The 24945-nt window shown below is 41.9% G+C and overlaps 1 protein-coding gene across 5 annotated transcripts in view; it reads right to left on the reverse strand.

The window, feature by feature from the left end:
* ZNF608 (zinc finger protein 608) overlaps positions 1 to 24945 on the reverse strand; it is a 160667-nt gene that overhangs the window by 106484 nt on the left and 29238 nt on the right. The window contains exons 1-2 of one of the 5 annotated variants that reach the window (XM_032844478.1): positions 6175 to 6324; positions 1638 to 2743 (exon numbers count right to left, since the gene is read on the reverse strand). The exons of 1 other annotated variant lie outside the window; for it this stretch is intronic. In XM_032844478.1, coding sequence (XP_032700369.1) covers positions 1638 to 2549 — 912 coding nt within the window. In that variant the 5' untranslated portion in view covers positions 2550 to 2743; positions 6175 to 6324. Of the gene's footprint in view, positions 1 to 1637; positions 2744 to 3752; positions 4378 to 6174; positions 6325 to 24945 lie in introns of those variants that run through there. 3 more of the 5 variants (XM_032844467.1, XM_032844489.1, XM_032844500.1) reach the window with 3 other exon arrangements.

Raw genomic sequence — 24945 nt, forward strand, 5'->3', positions numbered from 1 at the left:
TACTGTACTAAGTAAGAAGATTTCTGAACGCCTTTTAGCAGAAAATCATGTGCAACTCCACAATGAAATGTTGAGAAGCGAAACCTGGGATTTTTAAAAATGCTTTTGGGTTCATTGGTGTAAAAAGCTGTCGGAGCCAAGGTATAGGAATAAAACAAGTGTCCGGAGGCTGTCGGTGATTTGGGCATCATCTGCACCTTAATATACTTTCCACAGCTTCTAAAACCAGAAAAATCAGAACCTCTGCCTGCACTCCCACTTTAATCTTGAACCCACGGCCACAAAGATGGAGAGGTCTGAAGAGAGAGCAGTGGATAACTGGCCACAGAAATAATCAGAAATAATCACCCAAACACATCTGACAGTTCTGTGGACATTGGGAAAAAATCAAATTATTTAATAATATGCTTATTTAATAAGCATATTTCCAAACAACCATGCCAGAAACTACAGGATATGAGTTTTGCTTCTGCGGGGCGGGACCCGCAGATTTAATCTAAAGGTTGATTTCATACAAACATACTCACACCCCCAGCTCACTTCCAAACTGCCGGGTGGACAGAGCCCCTTCCGTCCTGGGACGCTATTCAACGCATGACCGTCAGCAGACCAGTAAGTCACAGGCCTCCAGCACCAAGAGGCACATCCGCCACCCCCCACCCCCAAGGAGGGGGCAGTTTTTCAAAAGGCAGTCTCTAACTAGACCTTAAGACAATGACCGAGAGAAGCAGGAAGGGTCCACAGGGCTTATATCGAGGATCCCCCATTACTCAAATGCCACACTAAATTCCAGTCCCCTCTGGCCCTTGCCCCATTCTCAGGAACACCAATCCACCCAGTCTGTTTTACTTTTCTTACCAACCTTTCCACTCCCTAGGCAAGCTAGAAATCCAAGGGATAACACTCTGAAATCTCCAGCTAAGAACTGGGCGAGGGAACCAGGGTAGAGTCCTAGAAACCACCAAAACCGTTCCAGTCTTTCCACACAGTTAAGAAAGCAATGACCCCAGGAAGCCAAGGCTGGCATTTAAATTCAGGACCTGTAAGGGGAACCCATCCAAGGAGGATACCCTTTGACAGAACCATTTTGGAGAAAGTCTGGGAAAAAGAAACAGGTTGAGGGGAGAGTGTAAATGAGAACCCTCGACATAACCTCTTCCAGGGAGGGAACGTGAACCCTGCACGTAAGGACACATTACCAGAAATACCAGGGCGGGCACATGAAAACCTAAGACAGCTCTCCTTAGGCGAGAAACCAGGACCTGAGTCAAGCGGGTATAAGAGCAGGTCTGCTATTAAAAGCACACCACCGCCGGCTGACTGGCCAGGAGCCCTGGTGCAGGGCAAAAGGCACTTGGAACACCCAGGCCCTCCCACCTGGGGAACCAAACACTCAGCACCGCCCGCGGCGGCGGCGGCGGCAGAAGAAGCAAGAGCTGAAAACATTGCACCCGAGTCAGCACCCCCACTCCAAATGTCCACGGAAAGGAGGCACACAACAGAAACCTCACAAAGAGCCAGGAAGCACGAAGAAGTGGGAGGCACACAGAGGCACACACACCCCCCGCCCGACACACACCCACACAAATGCACACAAAGAGGAAAGTGGGAAATCGAGGAAGGCGACTTGATCCTACCTTCTCGGTTTTCAGTTTCTTGATTCGCCTGTGGCTCTCCTCCTCCTCCTCTTCCTTCTTTACCAACACAGAGTTTCCCATGAGCCCTGAATCCGGGGCACTTTTGCTAACTTCCCCAGCAGCCGCGACGCTGCCACTCCCAGCGCCCCCGCAGTGGAAGGGGCTGGCGCCACCTCCATTGCTCTTGGCCCCAAAGCCATAGAGGTGCCCCCCGGAAGGGGCCTGGCTGCCACAGCCATTCTGGTGGCCCTGAAGCAGGTCGTGCTTGTCCTTCCTGGATTTCCCCGCATCCTTATCCCGCTTGGCGCCTCGGCTGCTCTGGCTTTTACCTGGCTTCTCCTCTTTGCTTTTCCCGCAGGAGGCCGCCCCCGCGGGGGCAGCGGAGGGGCCGGTGCCCGCACTACTGCCGTTGGGGTTGCCGCCGCCGCCGCCGCCGCCGCTCACACTTTGACCCAGCGCTGAATTCATGCCAGTTGCCTCTCCAGGGCGCCCTTGGACTTCCTGCCTCTTGCCAGTGCCGCTGATCTCGGGAATCCCATACAAGGCGGCAGAAGGCAGAGATTTATTACCATCCTTAGAAGTTTTACTCCTTTTCACTTTTGATTTGCTGGTCTCTTTGTGTGAATTCCCCTGGGGAGCGGAGGGCTGAACAGAAGCAAATTTTAGGCCATCAGCTAAGGCTGCGGTAGCACCGGCCCCACCGGAGGCCAGACCTCCACAATCCTTGGAGTTGCTGCTGCTGGTGGTGTTGGTGGAATTATTCATCTCAAATTTCTGTCTGTCCTTCTCCAAATCAGCGTCCAAATCAATGATTAGATTTCCAACCCCGATTTCCCAATCATCACCACTGTCATAAGTATCAACCGTATTTGGATCCACACCTTTTCCTGCAGCAGAAATGTTCACTGACATCCTGAAGATGGGCTCTCTAGAATAAAAATCCGATGAACTTTCCTTTGGAGATGAGGGGACATTCGTTTAGCTCCGCTGGGCTTTCTCTTAAAAAAAAAAAAAAAAAAAAAAAATCTTCTAATCTTCCTCTTCTTTTTCCTGCCCCAGGAATGTGTCCAGAGATTTTACACCCTTCAGTCCAGGTCCACCTTTTCCTGTGAAGGGGGGAAAAGTCGAATATTTCTTGTCTGGGTGTTACCAGAATAAAAAACTATTAACACTGGGGAGTCAGTAAGGGGCACAGGGAAGGATGGACAGAAAGGTGGTTCATATATTGTCTCCACAGTCGGGTTTAAAGGAAAATAACCAAACCCAAAAAACTTACCCACGACAGTAAGGATCTTAATAGTAGCTTAAAAAAAAAAAAATCCCTTTATCAACAATATAAGGATAAACACTTTTTTAAAGGCATTAAGATATCTTAAAGATCTGTGTCAAGTCCAGGAAGGTTTAAAAAAAAAAAGGTTAGGATATTTTTTTCCATACATGTGTTATCTCAACCCCAGAAACACAGCCTAAACACTCAAGACAAGAGAGAGGAACACAGCTTTAAACATCCCCAAACATGTCCTAGATCTTGCAGTTTCAAAGACCAGACCTTGGAAGTTCTCTGAGGCTAGTTTCAGAATGATGTTTCTAAATTATCTGTATTTCTAATTTGATTACTTCTTTTTACAAATCGTCTGGGCAATCTGTTTTTTGTTCCCAGTAAGGAACAGGAAAAACAATGAATAACTACCCCCCTCCCATAAACACATACCCTCTCTCCCCCAACAGTTTATACAATTTTATTTTTGAAATACACACACACGTCTTTATGAGCATTTCTCTATAGAAAAGACAGTGCGAAATAAAAGGCTGAGTACCTGCCTGTTGAGGGGAAAAAAAATCACATATAAACAATTCTACCGTATTCCTAGGTCACAGACTTGCTCAATCTGTTAAATATGGTGCCACTAACTGTACGGGGAAACTGATTAAGACATGCACTTTAAGTAGTCTGCGCCAAGGTGGCCTCAATGACCGCAAATGAGTGTGTGTTTGACAAAGATCAGTTAAAACGGTTTTTAAAGGGATCAGCCCCTTTTAACAGTTGATTGTCGAGAAAAATAAATAAATATACATACACACACACACACACACACACACACAGACATTGCTTACCTTTAATCCTTTATCATTTTTTAATTAGGCCAGCAAATCAAAATGCCTTTCCCACTCCACTCGGCAAACAAGCCTATGCCTCATTTTACTTAAACACCAAATGATCAAGAAGGAAGAAACCAAATAACACATCTCAGCCAGAATAATCACTCGATAACATTATTCCACCTCCCCACCCCCTTTTTGGCAAACGGATCAGGAGTCCTTTTCTCCTTAAAAAAATGTGTCACTGTACAGCTGGAAGATAATGTTTCACATTCACAACAGAAGTACCAAAGGTTTTTTTTTCCTCTTAACAAGCATCGAAAATAATAGGTTTAAAAAAAAAAAAGAAAAAGAAAGAGAGAGAGAGCTTAGAGAAAAAAGTTTTCCCAACTTCTCATTCCGCCTTCAGTTCCAGACTTCAGAGTCACCGTGATCAGTAAGTAATGATCCCATGTAGCAAACCTACAGGCGTCCGCTAGTAACAAGACAGAATGTGCTAACATCGGGATAAATTAGTGAAAGGGAAGAAAGAATAAGAAGAAACGACTGAAAATCTGGGCTGGATTCCGCCTGTTAGTCGGGAAGTGGCATTTTTCCGCCCGTCCTGACAGATTTGATTTCTTGAACTAACTTAAGAGGAAAGGAGGGGGACGAGGGGAAGGGGGAGGAGGGGAGCGGACGGGAGAGGAGGGGGAGGGGGAGGGGAAAAGGGGGAGGGGAAAAGGGGGAGGAAGAAAGGGTAGGATGAGAAGCCCAGCCAGAGGAGAAAAAGAAAGGTGTGGAGGGGGAGGGGAGCAGATGATTCAGTGAGCTGATAAACCAGTTATAACAGCATTCGTTCGGGGCTGGGGGCGGTGGGCGGTGGGGTGAGGAAAATAACGGCGTTTAAAATTGGTTCAGTCTTCGAAACCCAAAGGATGTGATGTTTTCCTGTTTTATGTTGTTTTAAGAAAAAGGAACCGAGTTCCTAGTACAGTCCCTTGGGGGGGGGGGGAATCCGCTGTCTCTCAAGCCAATCAGTCATGTGGTAATTCGATAATTAGAGTAAAAAAAAAAAAAAAGATTTTTTTTTTAAGGCGACCTTTTTCAGGACAGTTTTTCCCATTGATAGTCGCAGCAAACGGTGCGTCTCCCTTTTATTTATTTTTCTCTCCTCCTCCTCTCTCGCCCACCCCCTCCTGTGTTTAGTCAGATGGCCCCGGAGCTTGGCTTAGTATTTTTAATTAGCTGGCGTTTGGAAGCTAAAAGCAGTAATGAATTGTTGATGGATTGGAAGTGGAGAGTCGCTTTGCTGGAAATGTCGGGGCTGGGAGAGGGGGATGGGCGAGTTAGCAACAACCAACCATCTAAAAGGAGCGATTTTGTTACAGTGCAAGCCTTTCACATCACGTGAGGATCAAGGGCTCAATTGGTTGTCGTGAGAACAAAAATGGTGACAAGCGTATCAAGAAAATACTGATCTGGTCTTTAAAAAAAAGCTGAAGGTCTCTCCCCTCCCCCTGCATACACCCCCCCCCCCCCCCGCGCCGCCGCCTCCTCCCCGCGCCCCCACCCCCCTGCAGTGGGCGCAGCTACAAGTTATGAATGTGAAACATTTCTCGCAGATCTAGGCTCTCGGAAGTTCGAAGGAGTGAAATGTAATGAGCACAAGAGCAAAGCAGATGTTTTAAAGGAACACCTTATAAACCTTTCCTCAACTTATCTCCAATTTGTCGGCTTTCCCGAGGGGCCAGGGATGGGGACGCCCAGAAGAGGGAGGAGGGCACCTCCAAGCTACTTGGGTTTTAGGGACCCCTCTTGTCTTAAACAAAGAAAAACATTTTGCTAGCTCCCAAGCCAGGTCCTGTAATAAACACACCATTGTTACTCTATTTGTGGGTTTGTTTGGGTTGGGTGGGGCTCCCCCCTCCTTAATGGTGTTTTTGCTGCTTGCTTTTTTAAGGAGGTGGAAAATGGTAATTATAACCATTACATGTAATGGGTGACTATTCCCTTGTTTAATATTAAATTATTGGGCACTAGGATGTGGCAAGAGACAGAAATCGGCTTGTTCTGCCCTTGCCCCCATTTTCCTGGCTCGGTTTGGAAGAGGGTCTTGCCCAGCTAGGCTAAGAGAGGGAGGGGGCGAGGTGAGCTAGGGAATGGACACTACAGATCAGTATATGTAACTGTGTCACTTTTATTCTCCTTGGGTTACAGCCCAAAACGTAATTTACTCTAAGTTACCCCGAGTGCCCAGTCAAGCTTAATTTGTGTGAAGAAGTTACAAATGCTTCACCCTCCTCTGAATAAAATTCACCCTTCTTGGGCTGTTTTCTCAATGCAAAAGCCAAACCCTGTAACTAGTTCCTCATTTCAATGCATAAAACTCGCACATTCCCCTGCATGAAGTCCCCGCTAAGTGCTATATAGAGACACACCACGCAACCGTACTTACGGTCTGTATTGGATCGAGTTGACCTTTTCCTTCTAACTGCATTGAATGTGTTTGGTTGCAGCCGCTTTATTTTGGAAATTATAATCTCTTCAACAAATTTATTATTAAAGAAGATGGACCATCAAATGTCACAGACCGTCCTGTGTATTTTTTATAAAAGCAAAAATTAAAATTAAAAAGAAAAGAAAAATCCCCCTGGTGCACACACACACCACAAGCTTGTTCTGCAACACTGAAATCAGGACTGAAACACAACACACACACACAGGGGGAGTGGAGCAAAAGGAGCTCTCAGCCTCTATACCTGAAAGGGACTTTTCTTTGTTCCCATTGCCCTTTCGCATCAGGCCAATCAGAGAGCAGCTTTTATGAAACTGGGCTCTCTCATTGGCTAGCTGCTTTCTCTTGGCTACTGTAGGGGGTTGAGATATACACACGTATAAAACACACACTGAGAGCGGGTGGGGGTGCGGTGGGGGGTGGTTGTGGAGACAAAGCGTTTTATTTTCCAACCAGATTGGGGTTGAGGAACCTCCTGCAGTAACGAAGGGGGGAAAAAAATGGTGCGCCCGTTTCAATGACTACATCATTCACATAAAACACTTATTTATTAAAACAAATCTCAAACAGGCTGCGAGGAAAGGATGTCGGTAAATACAAGTTTGATTGTGTTATCTTGGGGGAAATAATGTATGTGATCGCTCGGTGGCAGAGGGAAGCCAAATGAGCCACTAGCGCGGAGCGAGGAGGAAAGGGGAGGCTGGCTGTGTGGAAATGACTGAGAGCGGTTTTTTTGCTGGCTTCCCTTCCTTGTTGCAAGGACTCGGCAGCGCGAACTCCCAAGACCGATTTTCTGTACTGCAGCTTTTGGCTTTCAACCCTCCCCCACCACTTTGCCCTTCTTCCAATTTTTTTTCTCCCCCAGTCGTCTCTCTTTTTACTCGCTGATTAAATAAGAAAAATCGATCTGGGGGTAAAGGCGGTGGTGGGGAAACAAGTAACCCTTTTGTTTCCAGTCTTCTGGTCTACAGGCACTCAAGTGTGAAGGCTAGCAACCATTTAACCACCACTACGGGAACGGTTCTTCCTGGAATTTGTAACAAATCTTTTCCACCTGGTCCGAGGCTGCACCAAAAAAAATTTAAAAATAAAAGAAGGTCCAAGCCAACCATATTGAACACCCCGGGCCAGCCTCTTTTTTTACAAAATCGATTTGTGGGAGATAAATATACTAGAAAGAATAACCCGTTAAACAGTCCCCCAGTGTGCATTTTTAAACAGAAAGATTGTCAGAGTTCCCCTCCCCCCCATCTTTAACCCTATCTTGGGGAAAGGGAGGTGCAAAGTCCTCTGACTGCCACACTGCTCAATCCACCCAGGAATACAGAAATATTTTAGAGTTTATTATAGGGCGGATGCCAAAAACCAAGTTAATGGGACTCTGAGGTCACAGAATAAGAGATGTTGTATAATATAAGTTCAGTATTGTACTGTAACAGCAAATATACTTAATGTGTATAAATATATAAAGACTTTAAAGTACCTTTATTTTTACTTTTTCACTGTTACTTGCCATTCCTTTTAGGAGCTATGATGTGGAGATTTTAAAGTCAAAATGCGATCTGAGTTTCATCGGAAGCATTATGATCCCAAGCATTAAAGAGCCAGCACTACTGTAATTTCCACATGACAAGTGTAATGCAGGAATGTGTCTTCACTGAGTCGAATGGACATACAAAGTGGATTAGTGCTAGCAAAAGACAGCTTATGACGTAAATGTTCAGTGATGACTTTGTGGGTCAATAAAAATATTTATGTCACATGTTTTAAGTAATGTCTATTGATTCATGTTTGAGCTTTCAATATATTTAGTTCTAAAAAAAAAAAACCTCCAATTAGTTGTTTCATTGACCACGATGAACTAAATTTGATGGGCCAACAGTAACAAACAGCAGTTCCCACCCTTTCCTGAGGTCTATAAACCAGAGGAATGAAATCTAGAATAGTCCTTGTCTCTCCCTAAATAGATCTGCATGTAAATCAACATTGTACATCAACAAATGAAGGAGTCAATTAACCACCTGATAACCACACATGCTCCATTTTAACTTTGATATTTGTTTTGTATTTTTGAATGTACATATTTTAGAATTTTTTTTATGTCCCATTGATAATAACACAGCACCATAAGGTGATTTAAAAAAAAAAAAAAAAAAGAACCTTTTCTTCTTTTGGAAGAGTGGTTCCTCACACCTCCAGATCACTCTTGGGCACCTCAGGGTCCCCAGGGTATCTACTCCATTTCAGCTTCTGGAAGACCATGGCTACCCTATATATTACATCACCTCGGAAAAATCGATCACCAGCTCTGATAACAACTGGATTTCAAAAAGCTCAGAAAATGAGATCTGAAGTTGGTGAAGTTGGAAAGGGTACAAGCACCCCTCCAGCACACTCCCTTGGTAAAAAGCAAATCACAAGGCATAGATTTGAGTATGACTAAAACCAAGGCTCAGGCTTCCTAACACTCAAACAATCTGATATAACCCTAACATTAACCCCTAACACTAAATCTTAAACTTTTTTTGCTAAGGAAGCCCCACTGGCCAAAGATAGAGGCTTAGGCCAAACTCAGTCAACATATTTAACCCAAAGCATTTTCCTCCTATTCCAACAGAGCCACACTCCATTGGCACCCCACCCCCATCGCCGGCCCTCCGCATTCTTCCCGAAGATTTGAATAAGCCGGAGTTGTTATGCTCGCTTTGCGTGTGTTTGTTTTGTTTTGTTTGACAAAGGGGGCAATCAAGAGACCTCAGAGGGCTATCAGCTAATTGATGAGTGAAACTAAGATAATTAACTACCGGCTTTAGAAAATCAGAGCTACACCCCTCACAAAATTGGGAAGTTCGTTATTTTGGAGAAGAAAAATGTATCTTCTCTTCGGGGATAACAGGAATATGCTAGACTCCCTACTAATATCCCATGCACAAACTCGGTAATACCAGTTCGCTATCGGATAATATGTGCACTTTATAATTTTACATTTTAGGGCCCGTCTCCTCAGAGATGTGGTAGAGGAGAGGAGCAAGCTGGAAAGGAGTCTAGAGGGAATGGAACGGATGGAAGTGTAGTGTAAAGGGGGCTGTTAAAGCGTGTTAGCCTCCAGTCACCACCACCAACAGCCCTGCCTTGGACATTTTGCACTGATCACAGGTGATCAGGAGGTCCTGGCACAGAACTTTCCCTAAGGGAAAGGCTGAGGAGGCCTGGGGCTTCAAAGAGTAACAGAGAAAAAACAAAGTCCTCTGTCTTTGGTACCTGTTTCCTCTGAACAGCGGGATATGATCAGGGGATCTGAAAAAAAAATCTGGAGCTGTTGTTTACTCGGAAGGGAGTACGTACCTGGGCCCAGCTTTTCAAAATCCCTGCCAACTGTGACATGTACTCAGGGCCAGGTGGAAAAAGTGGAAAGCAAAGTTATTAAAAAATAAGGTCCTGGGATCAAGTCCTGCATCAGGCTCTCTGCTTGGCAGGGAGCCTACTTCCTCCTCTCTCTATCTCTGCCTTCCTCTCTGCCTACTTCTGATCTGTCTCTGTCAAAGAAATAAATAAAATCTAAAAAAAATAATAATAATAAAAATAAATAAATAAATAAATAAATAAATAAAACCTACCTGGAAATGGGCTTAATTTATGGGAAAGGGAACTTAATTTAGGCATAATGAGAAACTCTGTGGCTGCCCAAAAGTTTGCGGAAAAAGATTCTTATCTGTTTGAGGCTGTTTATGAACAGACCTGCCTCAAGGTAGTGGCAGGTGACCTGCCCTGGTTTCTAGGGAATGTGGAGTTGGTGATTTAAACACCTACACAAACACTGGAAGCTCTTCACTCTTTTTACCTCTGGGTAACATCTTAGCTTCCTACTTGCAAAAGATCTTTTAGAGAAAACCCTTTCTCTGCCTTTTTAGAAATGCTTACTAAATCCAACTCAAGATTCTGTGGAGTATTTTTAACAATATCCATCTCTAGACACTGTCACCAAAAAAAGATGAGCAGTATTCTTGGTTAAATAAGTTCACATTTTTGCGATATCCTGAAACATTGCCGGACCAAAATAAAGCGACAAGACGCAAATGTCAAGCGAAGAGAGAGCTCCTGTACACAGAAACATTTCCGGTCCTTTCCTGGGGACAAGGGGCAGGGTGGGATGGGTGGGTTGGTGGGATTTATAGGAAAGACACTGATGGTGTTCACCCTGCCCTAGAAGACTTGGAGACATTCTGATACACATTTCGTGAATCTGGACATTTGCACATATTGTGTAACTTTTCAGGTCACTTCTATACACTATCAGCTCACCTTCAATTTCAAGTCCTGAGAGTATAATATAACAAAGGGACCCCAAGCTGAAGGGAAAGGGTTGAATGGCTGTCTTCACATTTTGGTGAAACACTGAAATGATATAAAGCGAAATTTCCATGCTCTGATTTCAGACTACCCTGAAGTGTAACAGTAAAGAAACAGAAAATTAAAGAAGATGCTTCCTTCTATCTGTGTGTATATTTTCCCTGTTCCTTCTTCTCCTAATATTCCAACTTAAAAAAAAAGAAAAAGAAAAAAACAGCAAATCTTGTCCCTTTTATGCCCTGCAGTTCTAGAGAAAACAGCAAATATGGCAAAAACAGCGCATTCTTCTAAGGAAAACATTTGTACACTGCTCACATTGAGAGAACGGCAATGTAGGTCAGTGTTAAGTGTCTGAAATCTTACCTCCGCTTGGCGCAGGCCCTTGCGGCATGGGGCACACTATTCTATCTGAACCCGCGCCCAAGCAAGGTCTGTGAATCGGTTAGCAAAGGACGGGCAATTTACATCGCATGTAATGAAACCATTTCTGGAAAGGGATTTTTCTTTTATGCCAGGGGAGACCGGGCACATAAAGGAGATCAAAACACAAGCTACAGTTTTTTAAAACTACTTATTGGAGATTGCTGTTGCTGGTTTTATTACAATATGTATTTTACAGATTTAGGTAATAGCCCTGATTTTTCAAATCGACCTCTGTTTAGACACGTTTCACTTTGGGCTGTTTCTTGTCTGCAAAATTACAGTCATTTGCACGTTATTACAGTGAGTAGGAGACAGATTGTATTTAGCGTTGGGTGGGGGAAGGGTTATTATGGGAAGTGTTCTGCTACGGTCAGCACATAATTTCAGCCTGAAGAAAATTGCTTCTGAATGGCTGGTCTGTTAGCTAGCCAAGGAATGGTCACTAGGAGAGACTGAAAAATACTTCTGCTTAATCTGCATTACAGAATTATTCTCATTTCCAGAAAGATGGTCTGCGGAAAGAATGATGGTTAAACTAAATTTTAAACCTTGTAGGTGAAATGTTGTCACTGCTCAATTTGAAGGGAAAACAACAACTCCAACAAAAGACAATACCACCCAGCCAGAAAGGGTGCAAAGGGAGTGAGGCACAGCCAGCCCATTCCACTCCATCTTTTCTCCTTGCTTCACTTTCTCGGCTCCCCCTCCTGCCATTTTAAAAAATCTCTAAGACTTAATGACAGTGGGTTTTTAATATAAAATTTTCCAGATACAGCTTCTTCTTGGAAACAGTGACAGAGTCCCCCTTAACTGTGAACGTATTTCATGTCCTTTTGGCGCTGGAATGTAAAGATTTCTCCAGACTTTACAAACTACATTCCATTTGTGCCTATTTCACAGCGCTGAGAGATGAATAAAGAGGCTTATCATTAATAGTAACCCCTGTCTGATTTTAATTTAAATAAAATCCTTACGCATCTCCTAAAAAGTCTTTAATATCTTTGGTTAGAAAAATCAGGAGACTAAAGTTGATTTCAAAGAAAAATCAAAGAGTACCATTATATTCGGCTCCTTTGGCTGCTGAGTATCACTTTTGTTGTGAACAACTGTGCCTCTTTTGTTTTCAAAACAAGCCTCCCTAAAGGATGAATCACTACAATCGTTTGGAGACTATGCAATAAACAACAGAAAGCCGGATACCCATCCTCACAGCTCGGCGGCGTCTCTAGTCCACCAGCCAATCATCATTAGGGAAATGTGTTTCTCAGCCTCCTGATTGGCTGACTCCTGGGCCAGGATGTTCGGGTTTCTACAGCTCTACCGTACGCTGCAAGCCAGCCCGCTCTGTGGACCCCCTTCTTCCAAAAATATTTTAATCACTTACTCTTTTCCCCGCTTTTCCTTCTTTCTTCCCCACCCCCGGGCCCCGCTCTTTTCCTTTTTTTTTTTTTCCCCCTCTCCTTGTCTTCTTTTTTTTTTTTTTTTTAAGATTCTTCACATCATCCACGGAAGCACCTTTTATTTAACACCTTTAAAACGTAGTGATCATACTGAAGAACTGCTAGGAATAGAATTTAAGGCATGAGGACATTTATTCTAATCATAGGTTAATATTTGCTGTTTCTTTGGGTTCTTATGGCATTTCCTTGGATTTTAGAGGAATCCCACAAAACTTAAAAGAACACATGGGTCGAGCGTATTCTTTAATTTGTATATTCTTATCATTATCTGAATTTTCTCTGAGATCTGTAAAATTTGAAACATTACATTAAAACACTATTAACTGAATACTGAGAAGTAGTCATGTCAGACCATCTTTAGGAACTTAAGAGAGGTTTGTAATTCAAAGAACTGAATAATAACGGGCAATATATGCGTGACTTACCATGGTCCATAAATGCCTCTTAATTTTTCATACAAATTAATTCACTTAATCTATGTTCGTAGCAGTGCCATAAGGTAAGTATTATTATCATCAGATAAGATGACAGGCAGAAAAGATAAGCAGATTTTTCAGGTATCACAGGCAAATCTTGGTGGAGCGGTGACTGAATGTAGAAAGCCTACCCTGAATCTGAACACTTAGAGACTGTTCTACACCGCCACCAAAACATGGCTTCCACCCATTTTGTTGAGCATGGAAACATTAGCAGGTGGCCGATGACTTCTCTTCCTAGAAGAACAGTGAATTTAAAGAAAAATTCAGAGAAAAGCCACCTTGGTCATTTTTCTACTGGGGATCAATATTATGCCAAGGAGCAGAATGGCACCCAGGACTCAGCATTTTTTTTTTTTTTTTAATAACTGTTTCTTGTTATTACTCAACTGAAAAGTTTTAAACATAAAAAAAAACTTTACCATAATGGGTGGCAGAATAAGGTTAAAAAATGGTGTAAGACTGGTTATTACTGACCGGTGATTTATAACCTGAGATCATATAATTTTTTTATGTAATATATGCATATATTTGGCCATTTCTACACTAAGAATTAAGAGGAAAAGAAGCTACATCTGGGAGAAGGAAGAAGTTATTCAGAAAGTTTATCCCTTGGCTTTGGAACATTTTTGGCATTAATCCAGTAGGGTAAAATTGTCTCAAATAACATTGCTGAGTATACAAACAAATAGCAGATCATACTTGCTTCCTGCCATTTCCTTCCTCAGGTTTTTGTTTATTTGTTTGCTTGTTTTAGGTCCAGTTCACTGGCTGGACCATCTATGGAGAAGATCTGTCATGTTCTATTTATATATGCACTTAGGAGACCCGGTTCAACACTTTATAACTTTCTTAAACTGCATTTCAATCAAGAAGGAAAAAAAAAAAATCAATCCCATATAGAAATATATTCAACAGAAATTAAGGAATGAAGATTCAGTATTTTGTACAGGCATATTATACAATGGAAGAAAGAAAAAATTGGTAATTTTGATTTCTACAATGCTTCCCATCTTACTGAAAGAAACAGAATTGTAAAAATGAAACTGACAGTTTAGTCATAGAATTTAACTCTTGAGATAAAATAGCAACATACAGTGAAAGAAAGTAAATAGTATAAGCAATGCTGAACAGAATTAGACTAAATAAAGAGAAAAACTGTTTAATCTTTTCACAAAGAGGACTATGACACTGAGATTAAAAAGAGCATTGAAGAAGATGAAATCATGGTAACAGTTCCTATTCTTAACGAATGGGATATAATTCTGTGAAATAATGAGATTATAACACAAGGAGTCACTGATAAAACTGTTACAGAAGAAAATGGATAAATCATTACATATAATGAGATTTAACCATCACTGTGAGAGAAATGATAGGTAATTAGAAAAAGGAATAGAATATATAAAGAAAGCAACCTTTCTATCCATCGTTCCACATTACCAAAAGCCTAATGATAAAGAAAGTATTTCTGGGTCTATTAATAAATTACAGACACAATTATCATTAATTATAATAACAATTGACTTCTCAAATCCAAACATGCGTCCTATCAACCTTTCGTCTAACAAACACCTGTACAGCACCTTTCTCTCACTCTGTGAAAGGCACTATGCTATGCATGCTACAAATATAAACTTATTTCCTGTGATGAAGTTTGAGATATTCATTCAAAAAAAACCTCTATTGTGTTGCACAGGCTCACAGAAGGTACAAAAAGGAATAAGACATCATCTCTGCTCCTAACGATGCTTCAAATTTCATGGCTGAGACAAGATACTTGCCCAACTCCAGAGAGGATTTTCGATCAAAATTACAAATGTATGCTTTGGGGAAGAAGAAAAGCTAACTTGACCTAAGGGACCAGTATAGGTACCTGGGAAGGAGTTGGCCAAATCATTATGCCACATCAGGATGGAGATAGAGGAAGGTCGTGCCAAACGGATGAACACGATGAACATAGGTGTAGAGACAAAAAAGAATAGGAGAGCCATGGTGGTCCAGCTTCACCAGATCCGTAGACAGGGCTATTATGAACCTGCACAAAGGGGTTTTGGTGAGGGAACAACAGAAGCTGACATCCAACTCATGCTCTGTTCATCCCACTATATGCCCCAGCTCTGTGTTGTACCAGCCTAAGAAAGGGCAGCCTTTCATAAAGTATAAAAGGTACTCTCAGTTGGACTGGGTTGGAAGCGTTCTTTTATCCTCTATGAAGGAGAGTGAGTTTATCACAAAGCAATGGATGGCCTAACTCTAGTAAGACTATGGAAAAATGATGGCTCTCTTATAAATTCACTGACAGTCATACAGGTATGAAGGATTGGTCGTCCGAAAAGGTCGGGGAGGGAGTGAATGAATTATATCACCTAGGCCTGGCTAAGGTCTTGGAAAGGGCAATGTTCAAAGATGTTTTTTAGACTAATGAACTTAGAATGAACTTCTTTATTTTTGCATATAGACGACTGGAGACAATTGGGAATGACTGGGAAATGATTCCCCAGAAATGTAGGGGACGAAAAAGTCGAACAAGCAGCTCAAGGTCTAGTCAGATCATATTTCAGCCCACAGGTATACTCTGTGGACAAACAAGAATGATAAACACGGCATAAGCCAGCTCTGAATTTAGAAACAGCTTAGAGAGTACAAAGTCTATAAGAATACTCTACAGCCACATTAAATAAACGAACCAGAGCAGGGAGGGGACTTTATGAAGGAAAGACTGTTGAAAGATAGGTCTTTATGAATGAAAACATGTTGACTAAAGCACAAGTTATGTCAACAAGAAGAACATAAGGTCAAAAATGGAATCTCTGGGGAACACCAACATCTAAATTTGGAGACAAAAATACAACTGCTTGGATGATGAATGAGTATGAGCAGGCAGAGAGATTAAAATGACGACCCCCGCCCCCGCAACGCACACACAAACCCAACTAGGTAAGGGATACCTCTGAGAAGAGTATGACCAATAATTCCAAAGCCATCAGGGAAATCCAGTAAGTTTAAGATGGAAAGCGTCCACTGCCTCTTATTGGGGGGAGGACTTCGTGATCTCAGAAGCATCCATGTAAGTAAGTCGGTAGCAAAAAACCAATCATGAACCCTCAGGACTGAAATGGAGGGAACAAATGGAGAGATGGAAAGAAGCCTACTCTTTTCAGGAGCTTCTGTTGGAAACGAATAGAGGAGAGTTTGAAGAATGAGTCCAGGGGGAGACTTTCGGTATTGTTGTTTTGTAATTTTCCAGTATGAAACTGCCTTGACCTCCATCTTGAAAGAAAAAAGTCAGTAGAGAGAATCACTGAAGTTTTAGACGTGTATTGATGGTCCTAGCTGAGGAAGGAGAGGAAGGGCAGGAGACAACTCGGTTTTGTCTAAGGCGAGACAATTTAGCCACGACCATCCGAGCAAGGATTTCAAGCACAGGAAATCTCAAACAGGGGGACAGAACAGAGACCTTGGGAGCTGCTTCAACAAAATGGCTACCCTCATGCACCGGGAGCATAAGGACATTGGTGGAGTCCAGAACAGTCCCAGCAGGCTATGGAACTGAAAGAGCTAATGTGAATAGACACTGAGATAATTAGAATTTTTTTTTTTAATTTGGACACCTAAGCTCTTAATAATTCAGTATATCCAGTAACTTTCTGGGAAACTGATGAGTTAAGGGGAAAAGAAACTTCACTTGGGATATTATAACAGATTTGTCTTGTCAAAGTATAAAAAATTGAACATGTATTGTCCTAAATTAGTCTCTCCATTTTTAACAGGGTTTCGCTGACAAAAATAAGAGGGAACTTTAGGGCTTTACTTTACACACCAACTTTATATCCTACCATCTAAAGGGGAAGGCTTCTGTACATCCCTGGACAGCTACAGGCAAATCAAAAGTGAGGTCGGTCATTGACCCACATTTGAGGGACTTTCCTCACTGCAAAGTGAAGCTGCTCACATTAAAACATCACCAGTTTATTTTATATTGCTTTTTTATTCTTCTACTTAAATATCATTTATTAAGCACCAACTATATTCCATTACGCTGTGCTAGACTTGATAAAAAAAAAAAAAAAAGCAAAACAAAATACTTTATGGGTTAATTCCTGAAAAGGACCCATTAAAAAAAATATTTTATTTTCAAATATATATTAAAAAATATATTTTTTATATTCAAAAAAATGTATTTTTTAAGTTGGATGGTCTCTTAGGAATGAATGTAACTCTGCAAAGTATGAAGCTCTGCACTCCAGAAATAGGAAATGAATGAGTGGACCCCCGTATCCCTTAGTGGAAGGAGAGGTCACTATCAGAAAACAGGGCACGGGAGGTCTAGTTCCAGAACTGAGCTTGTCAAAACTTCAAGACCAGGTCACAAACACAAACAATACAGAACAAAACATGAGGCTGTTTCAAGAAGAAAATAAACAAAGCTACCTGCAACTTTAGCTTCCATCTCAGAAAATGTACTTAAATTCTGAATAACAGGGGCACCTGGGTGGCTCAGTTGGTTGGGTGGTAGACTCTCGATTTCAGCTCAGGTCATGATCTCAGGGTCTTAAGAGGAGCCCCATGTTGGGCTCTGTGCTCAGCAGGGAGTCTGCTTGAAGATTCTCTCCGTCTGCCTCCTCCCCCCATGGGCATGTGCCCTCTCTCTCTCTCAAATAAATACATAAATATTCAAAAATATATAAATTCAAGGGGCGCCTCAGTGGCTCCGTTGGTTAAGCATATGCCTTAGGCTCAGGTCATGATCCCGGGGTCCTCAGATTGAGCCCCATGTCCAGCTAACTGCTCAGTGGGGAGCCTGCTTCTCCCTCTCCCACTCTCTTGTGTTCCCTCTCTCGCTGTGTCTCTCTCTGTCAAATAAATAAAATCTTTAAATAAATAAATGAATACATAAATAAATTCAAGATAATAGTTCAGAAAGAGCAAAGTTCCTACAATGATAAAATATAATTTTGAGGCCAATAGAATTACGGTTATACAAATATTCTAAAAAATTGTCCTTTTAGAAAGATGATTATACAAATATTCTAAAAATCTTTCCCCAAACATTCCAAGATACTCTAAAGGAAAAAAAAAATAATTGGAAATGGTATATCACGCTCAAGAAGAATCAGAAAAAATTTATGGAAGTCATGAAATATTATCATCTGGAAAAATATGATACAAAGGAAAAAATGTACAAAATGGATATGCACATAGTATCTGATAACAGTACTAAAACCATTAAATGAATTAGCCATGGAAAAACAGGATACTTAGGGTTTTTCATATCTTTAAATATATTTCACTTCTATTTTTTCATTTGAAAACTTTGGCTTGTAACGATTCTGATTTTTTTTTTTTAAGATTTTATTTGTTTATTTGACAGAGAGAGATCACGAGTAGGCAGAGAGGCAGGCAGAGAGAGAGGAGGAACCAGGCTCCCCGCTGAGCAGAGAGCCAAATGCAAGGCTTGATCCCAGGCCCCTGGGATCATGACCTGAGCTGAAGGCAGAGCCTTAACCCACTGAGCCAACCAGGTGCCCCCTGATTATTTTTTTTTAAAACTTCATTTAGGTTTTATCATTTATGTGCCATAAGGTTTACCATTTTAAGCATATAATTCTATTAATTTTAGTATATTTACAGAATTTTGCAACCATCACATCTAATTTTAGAATATTCCCATCACCCTAAAAAGAAACCTTGTGCCTATTTATAGACACTAATGGGCTTTTTCTTTCTCTCTCTCTCTTTTTTTTTTTTTTTTAAGATTTTTCATTTATTTATTTGAGAGAGAGAGAGAGAGAAGGAGTGGGGGTAGGGGTAGAGGGAAAGGGAAAAGCAGACCTCCTGCTGAGCAGGGAGCCCAATGTGGGACTCAATCTCAAGACTCTGGAATCATGACTTAAGCCAAACGCAGATGCTCAACCAACTGAGCCAGTCAGGCCCTCCCACTAATGAAATTTTTAATAACAATTTTAGAAACAACATTTAATGATTTGGTACTCTACAAAATGGTATTCACATAAAAGTCGTGATTGGAAAATGAGTTTGATATTAAAACCTATGACCCTTACCATCTAAAATATTCAACTTCTGGAAGCATCTGGATAATCCTTTATAGAACTTGAGAGAAGTTCAAGGCACAATAAAGTAAAATCCTGATGTAGAGCTCGTAATAATTATGACAGTCATCTTCTTTTTTATTTATTAAATTTTTTAAGGCTCTGAATTCCTCCCTTCTGCCCACTTTGTAAAAGTGGATCTGAGCCCTTTAAATATTTTTCCTTGCCAGTTGCACAATGTTAAGCCTTGCTAGTAGAAGGCACTAGAAAGACAACGCAGAAGAAAAGGGTTTTGCATCCCGGTTCTAGCATATCCACTTGGCAGGCTCCCGTGGCAGGACTGGCTTCCCCAGCACCACGGTCCTATAACGTAAGGCTCTCCTTCTCAGGTGCACAGTGACCAGCAGCTTCCGCGACACCCCCACAGCCAGTCTGGTAGCTAAATGCCTCTTAAGAGACAACTTCCTGTGTAGAGCTTTCTCCAACAACCTAGGGGGTGGATTTCCTGAAAGGTCTGCTGGCCTGTATTCACAATGACTTCTTTGGCATCCAATGACCCAAGGCCATGTTGTCTCCAAAAAGATCTGGATCTCAGCTCCAGAGAACTCTTCTTTGGGTGCTGTATCTCAGCACTGAGGATAGTGGCTATACTGTATATATATACACACACACACACACACACACACACATACACACACACACATACATATATATAGTATTATTTCTGATATGATATGCATATGGTATTACTTAATAAGTAAGTTATATTTACTACAATCCCGTTATACTTAATGATCACTTATATTAAACTTTCCCTGTTCAAATTACTATTTGGTTTCTCTCTCTCATTAGATGCAAACTGATAAAAGCATAACAGAGAGCCTAACATCCACTTACTATGGACCAATAAGTATGTCTAATACAGTTCAAGAAGAGAATCTACACTAATTTCCAAAGGGGTAAAAAACAGACAAATCACAATGCTGGCTTGGGCAGACCAAACACTGGACCAGAACTCAAAGGACCTGAGAATCCTAGTAACTTCAGCCACTGTTCTAATTATCTAAAGCCATGTAGCAAGTGATATCCAAAGAGTGGCTTAAAATAACCACCGATTTTATGTATTTCATCATTTTGGAGATCAGCGATAAGGGCAGGACTCGACGATAAGTCTTATGCTCCATGTGGCATCGGAGGTTTACCGGTGGTGCTCAGCTGGAGTGTGGGCTGCTCGAGAGGTCCAAGACAGCTTGACTCCCATTTCTGGCACCCTGAGGCAGTGCCTGGAGGACTGAGCTCACCTGGGACTGCCAACTTTGGTGCCTACATATGGCCATTCCCGCCTGGTCATTTCAGGATAGTTATGTCCCTTACTTGGCATCTTAAAGCTCCAAGAGTAACTGTTCTAGTCTAAGAAGTGAGAGCTGCCTGGCGTTTTATGAGCCAGCCTTGAAAGGTACATAGGTCACTTGTCTGGTGACGGGCCATCTTGATTTGTCTGCTTTTGAGGACTTTCCTGGGACACCTGCAGTGCCGAAACCAAGTGCCCGGAAACCCAGAACGTTTGATCACCCTAGTGCCATACTGTATCAGTCACGGGGTCACAGAGCACCCAGATCTCAGGAAGAGACATAGACCCCTGAGGAGGTCTATGGGAGAAGGTCAAAAAATCTGAAACTGTTTTCAAAAACACCCAGCCAGGGGCGCCTGGGTGGCTCAGTCGGTTAAGTGTCCAACTCTTGATTTTGGCCCAGGTCATGATCTTGGGGTTGTGAGATGGGGATCTAGGCTGGGCATAAGCCTGCTTACGATTCTCTCTCTCCCTCTCTCTCTGCCCCTCCACCACACCCTCTCTCTCCCCCTCTCCAAAAAGAAAGAAAGAAAGAGACAAAGAAAGAAAGAAAGTAAAAATACCCAGCCAGTTAATCTCTCCCACTCAATTTCCTTATTTCAAAGACATAAGAGATTTAGAGAAAGCAGCTTCTTTTTTTCTTTTTTTAAGTTGGTTTTTATTTTATTTTATTTTTATTTTATTTTAAGATTTTATGTATTTATTTGACAGAGAGAGTGAGAGCACAGGCAGGAGGAGCAGCAGGGAGAGGGAGAAACAGGATCCTACTGAGCTGAGAGCCCAACGTGGGGCTCAATCTCAGGACCCTGGGACCATGACCAGTGCCCAATTGACTGAGCACCCAGGCGCCCCATGAGAAAGCAGCTTCTAAACTTTGATCCATCTCAAAACTTCAAATCTATCCATGGGAAACAGAAAAGGCATCAAAAACTCTGCTTGGGGTTCATGAATTCAGTGTTGGTACATCTAGGTTGCATATAGATGACTATATTCAAGGAGAACCTCACATCACTTTTTCTTCTGGTTCATTTATTAAATTACAGTCTGTGAAGCTGTGGGTCATTTTTTAATGACTCTTGTTCAACAAACCTGAAACTCTTTTAACTAGCGACTTTTATTTGTCTTCATTTCTGGGAATTTTTCTTGACTTCCATCCTTCCTTCCCTCTTTCCTTCTTTTCTTTCTTTGTACTTATTTTTTAAATTTTATTTTAAAGTAATCTCTGCACTCAACATGGGGCTCGAACTCACAAGCTCGAGTTCAAGAGTCACATGCTCTACTGACCGAGTCAGCCAGGTGTCCTCTCCCCAGCTTTTTTTAAAGTTTTCTTTAAGTAATCTCTCGATCCAACATGGGGCTCAAACTCATTGCCCCAAGATCAAGCACCTCTTGCTCTTCCCACTGAGCCAGCCATCCCTTATCTCTGCTCTACCCATCTGGTGGGCTTATTGAATAAATGTTAAATCTTCTGGTTATATCTTCTGTGTTTCATAACTACTTTCTCTCATACTTTCCATGTTTCTGTCTGGATTAGTCAGCTAGGGCCGCCATCAGAAAATACCACAGACTGGGTGGCTTAACAACAGAAACTTAACTTTCTCACAGTTGTGGAGACTGGAAGCCCAAGATCAAGGCCTCTCTCCTCGGCCTACAGATGGCTGCTTTCTTGCTGTGTCCCCGGATGGCTTTTTCTCCGTGGGAATGTATCCCTGGGTTTTCTGTTTGTGTGTCCAAATTTCCTCTTGTTATGAAGACACCAGTCAGTTTTCATTAAAGCCCACTTACATGACCTAATTTAACCTTAATTACCTCACGAAAGGTCCTTTCTCCGAAGAGAGTCACATTCTGAGGTAGTGGGGGTTAGAGTTAAACATGAATTCGGGGGGGCACAGATGGAGCCCATCACACTGTTGTTTTGCCCAGCGTTCTGACAGAAACCCTGAGCTCAATTTTCCTCCTTAATAATTGGATCATAGCACACTCATTCGGCTATTTCTCCTATTGAGGATTTTAATTTCAATAAACATCGTTCTTATTTCCAAAAACCCTTAAGTTTCTTCTTTGGATCTTCCTATTCTTTCACGGATGCAACATTCTCTTGAATCTTCCACAATAGATTTTTTTTTTTTCTAATATAATGACATGATTCTATTCTTCAAGAACTTTCCCTCAGGACTGAGTTCTGCTTCCTGAATTCGGAGCCTTTGTTTTCAAAGTGTTTTTCTTCATGTACTTGGTGATATCTTGCCATTGGAGTGTACTCCTGGCTTGTCTTCTGGGTTGGGACCTCCTCTTGACATCTGTACATTACCAGGGGTCCTGCCTCCAGCAGGCACCTATAAGAATGCCCACTTCAAGGACCTCTTCCTCAAAGGTTTTGTTTTGTTTTTTTTGTTTTGTTTGTTTTGTTTTTAGATATTATTTATTTATTTATTTGACAGAGATCAGAAATAGGCAGAGAGGCAGGCAGAGAAAGAGAGAGGGGAGGAAGCAGGCTCCCCGCTGAGCAGAGAGCCTGACTCAGGGCTCGATCCCAGGACCCCAAGATCATGACTCGAGCAGAAGGCAGAGGCTTTAACCCACTGAGCCACCCAGGTGCCCCTCCTCCTCACAGGTTTTATCCTAATAGCAAAGTTACATAAAAGGAAAGGAGGGCAACTGAATGCAGAATGTACTTCCCACCTAGGTAGACCTTATGTTACACAGGGCTCCTCTCCAGCTTGAATTCCTTGCTAGAAAATTTCACCATCCTTTTCTTGCCCTGTTTCAAAAGCAGTTGCAGTAATAATCTCAAAGCAGGAAGCCAGTTAATGGGGCAAAGGGGCAAAGAGGTGGATCCTACTTGTGCAATTTTCTCAAATGTGGGTCTTCGGGTGCCCTAAGGATTGTGCTGGACCCCCCATGGGCCCTCGTGCATTTTAGGTCACTGTCGGGATTGAGGCTACACCCTCAACAAGCTGACAGCTTTCGTGGCTTTCTTCTAACCAAGTTTTTCTCTACTGGTGTTTATCTTCCAGGAATTTCTCAAAATCTGTGGTCTCTCCTCGTAACTTGCCATTTTGTAGCACTCTTAAAGGTGATTTTCTATCATTTCAGGGGAGTTTTGGGTGTAAGGTGGAAAATACCATCTTCATATCATCCCTGATAAGTTTTAAATGGAAGAAATAAAAATAATCATGCTCTTCTTAAAAGGTTTCTTTTTAAAGGACAAAATACCTATGAATATAAAGCAAAAAGGCATATGCTTTCAATACTTTACTATGTACCTTTGCATACCTTTTCTCCATGCACTTATACATATATACAGAATATGTAGAGGGTTTTTTCTTGTTAAAACTGGAATTGCACTCTCACACTCTACCATTACTTTTCTACTTTTTTAAAAAAAATTTTTATTTACTTAAGTACTCTCTACACCAAACATGGGGCGCAAACTCATGACCGTGAGATCCAAAGTTGCATGCTCTTCTTACTGAGCCAGCAGGGCACCCCAATGACTTTCTCACTTAAAAATAAATGATAAGCATTTGCCCAGGTCAGTAGGTATAAAAAGCCTCATTCTTTTTATGGCTGCAAAATATCTTTAGCATGAAAATACTGTCATTTATTATGTCAATGCTCCAACTGATGGATGCCATGGACTGAAGATTTATGTCCCTTCAGAAACTCCTGTATCAAAATCCCAGCATCTAATTTGATGGTATTTGGAGACCGGACTTTTGAAAGGTTCTTAGGTCAGGAGGGTGGAGCCCTCATGAATGGGATGAATGTCCTTGGAGGACAAACCCCAGAGAGCAAGCTTGCCCATCCCACCCTGTGAGGACACAGTGAGAAGACAGCTATCAGCGAGGAAGGACTTCATAAAGACATGGGCTCTCACCAGATGCTGAATCATGTGGGCGCCTTTATCTTGGGCCTACCTCCAGAACTGTGGGAAATGATTTCTCTTGTTATAAAGCCCCTCAGTCTATTTTGTGATAGCAGCCTGAACAGAATAAGAACAGATAGATCGTTTCCAGAGAGCTTATGGTTTGATTTCAAACCCTCAAAGAGGGAGCAAGGTACTATAGGAAAGGAGAGTGCCATGTAACATTTTCTATCACTATAGAAAATATTCTTGGGGCACCCGGGTGGCTCAGTGGGTTAAGCCTCTACCTTCGGCTCAGGTCATGATCTCAGGGTCCTGTAATGGAGATCCGCATGGGGCTCTCTGCTCAGCAGGGAGCCTGCTTTCCCCTCTCTCTGCCTGCCTCTCTGCCTACTTGTGATCCCTCTCTGTCAAATAATTAAATAAAATCTTAAAAAAAAAAAAAAAGAAAAGAAAAGAAAATATTCTTAAGCCACCATTAAATATGGAAAATGGAAAAGCCATTTAGTTGTCTCTCTTTGGCTTGGGATTAAAATTATTATTAGACAGAAAATACTAAGTTACAGTGGCCACGGCTTAGCATGAAAGCAAACATCTCATCAAATATTTGCTTTACACGGGTCATTTGAAGTTCTATCAACTCTGAACACATTGCCTTAAACTGTTGGAATCCAAAAATCGTGGTGCTACTGTTCTCCTCATTGTTCCTCTTCATCCCAGATCAGTTTAC

Source organism: Lontra canadensis, unplaced genomic scaffold (assembly GCF_010015895.1).
Source record: "Lontra canadensis isolate GAN:19392208 unplaced genomic scaffold, GSC_riverotter_1.0 scaffold4, whole genome shotgun sequence".
Lineage (NCBI taxonomy): Eukaryota > Metazoa > Chordata > Mammalia > Carnivora > Mustelidae > Lontra > Lontra canadensis.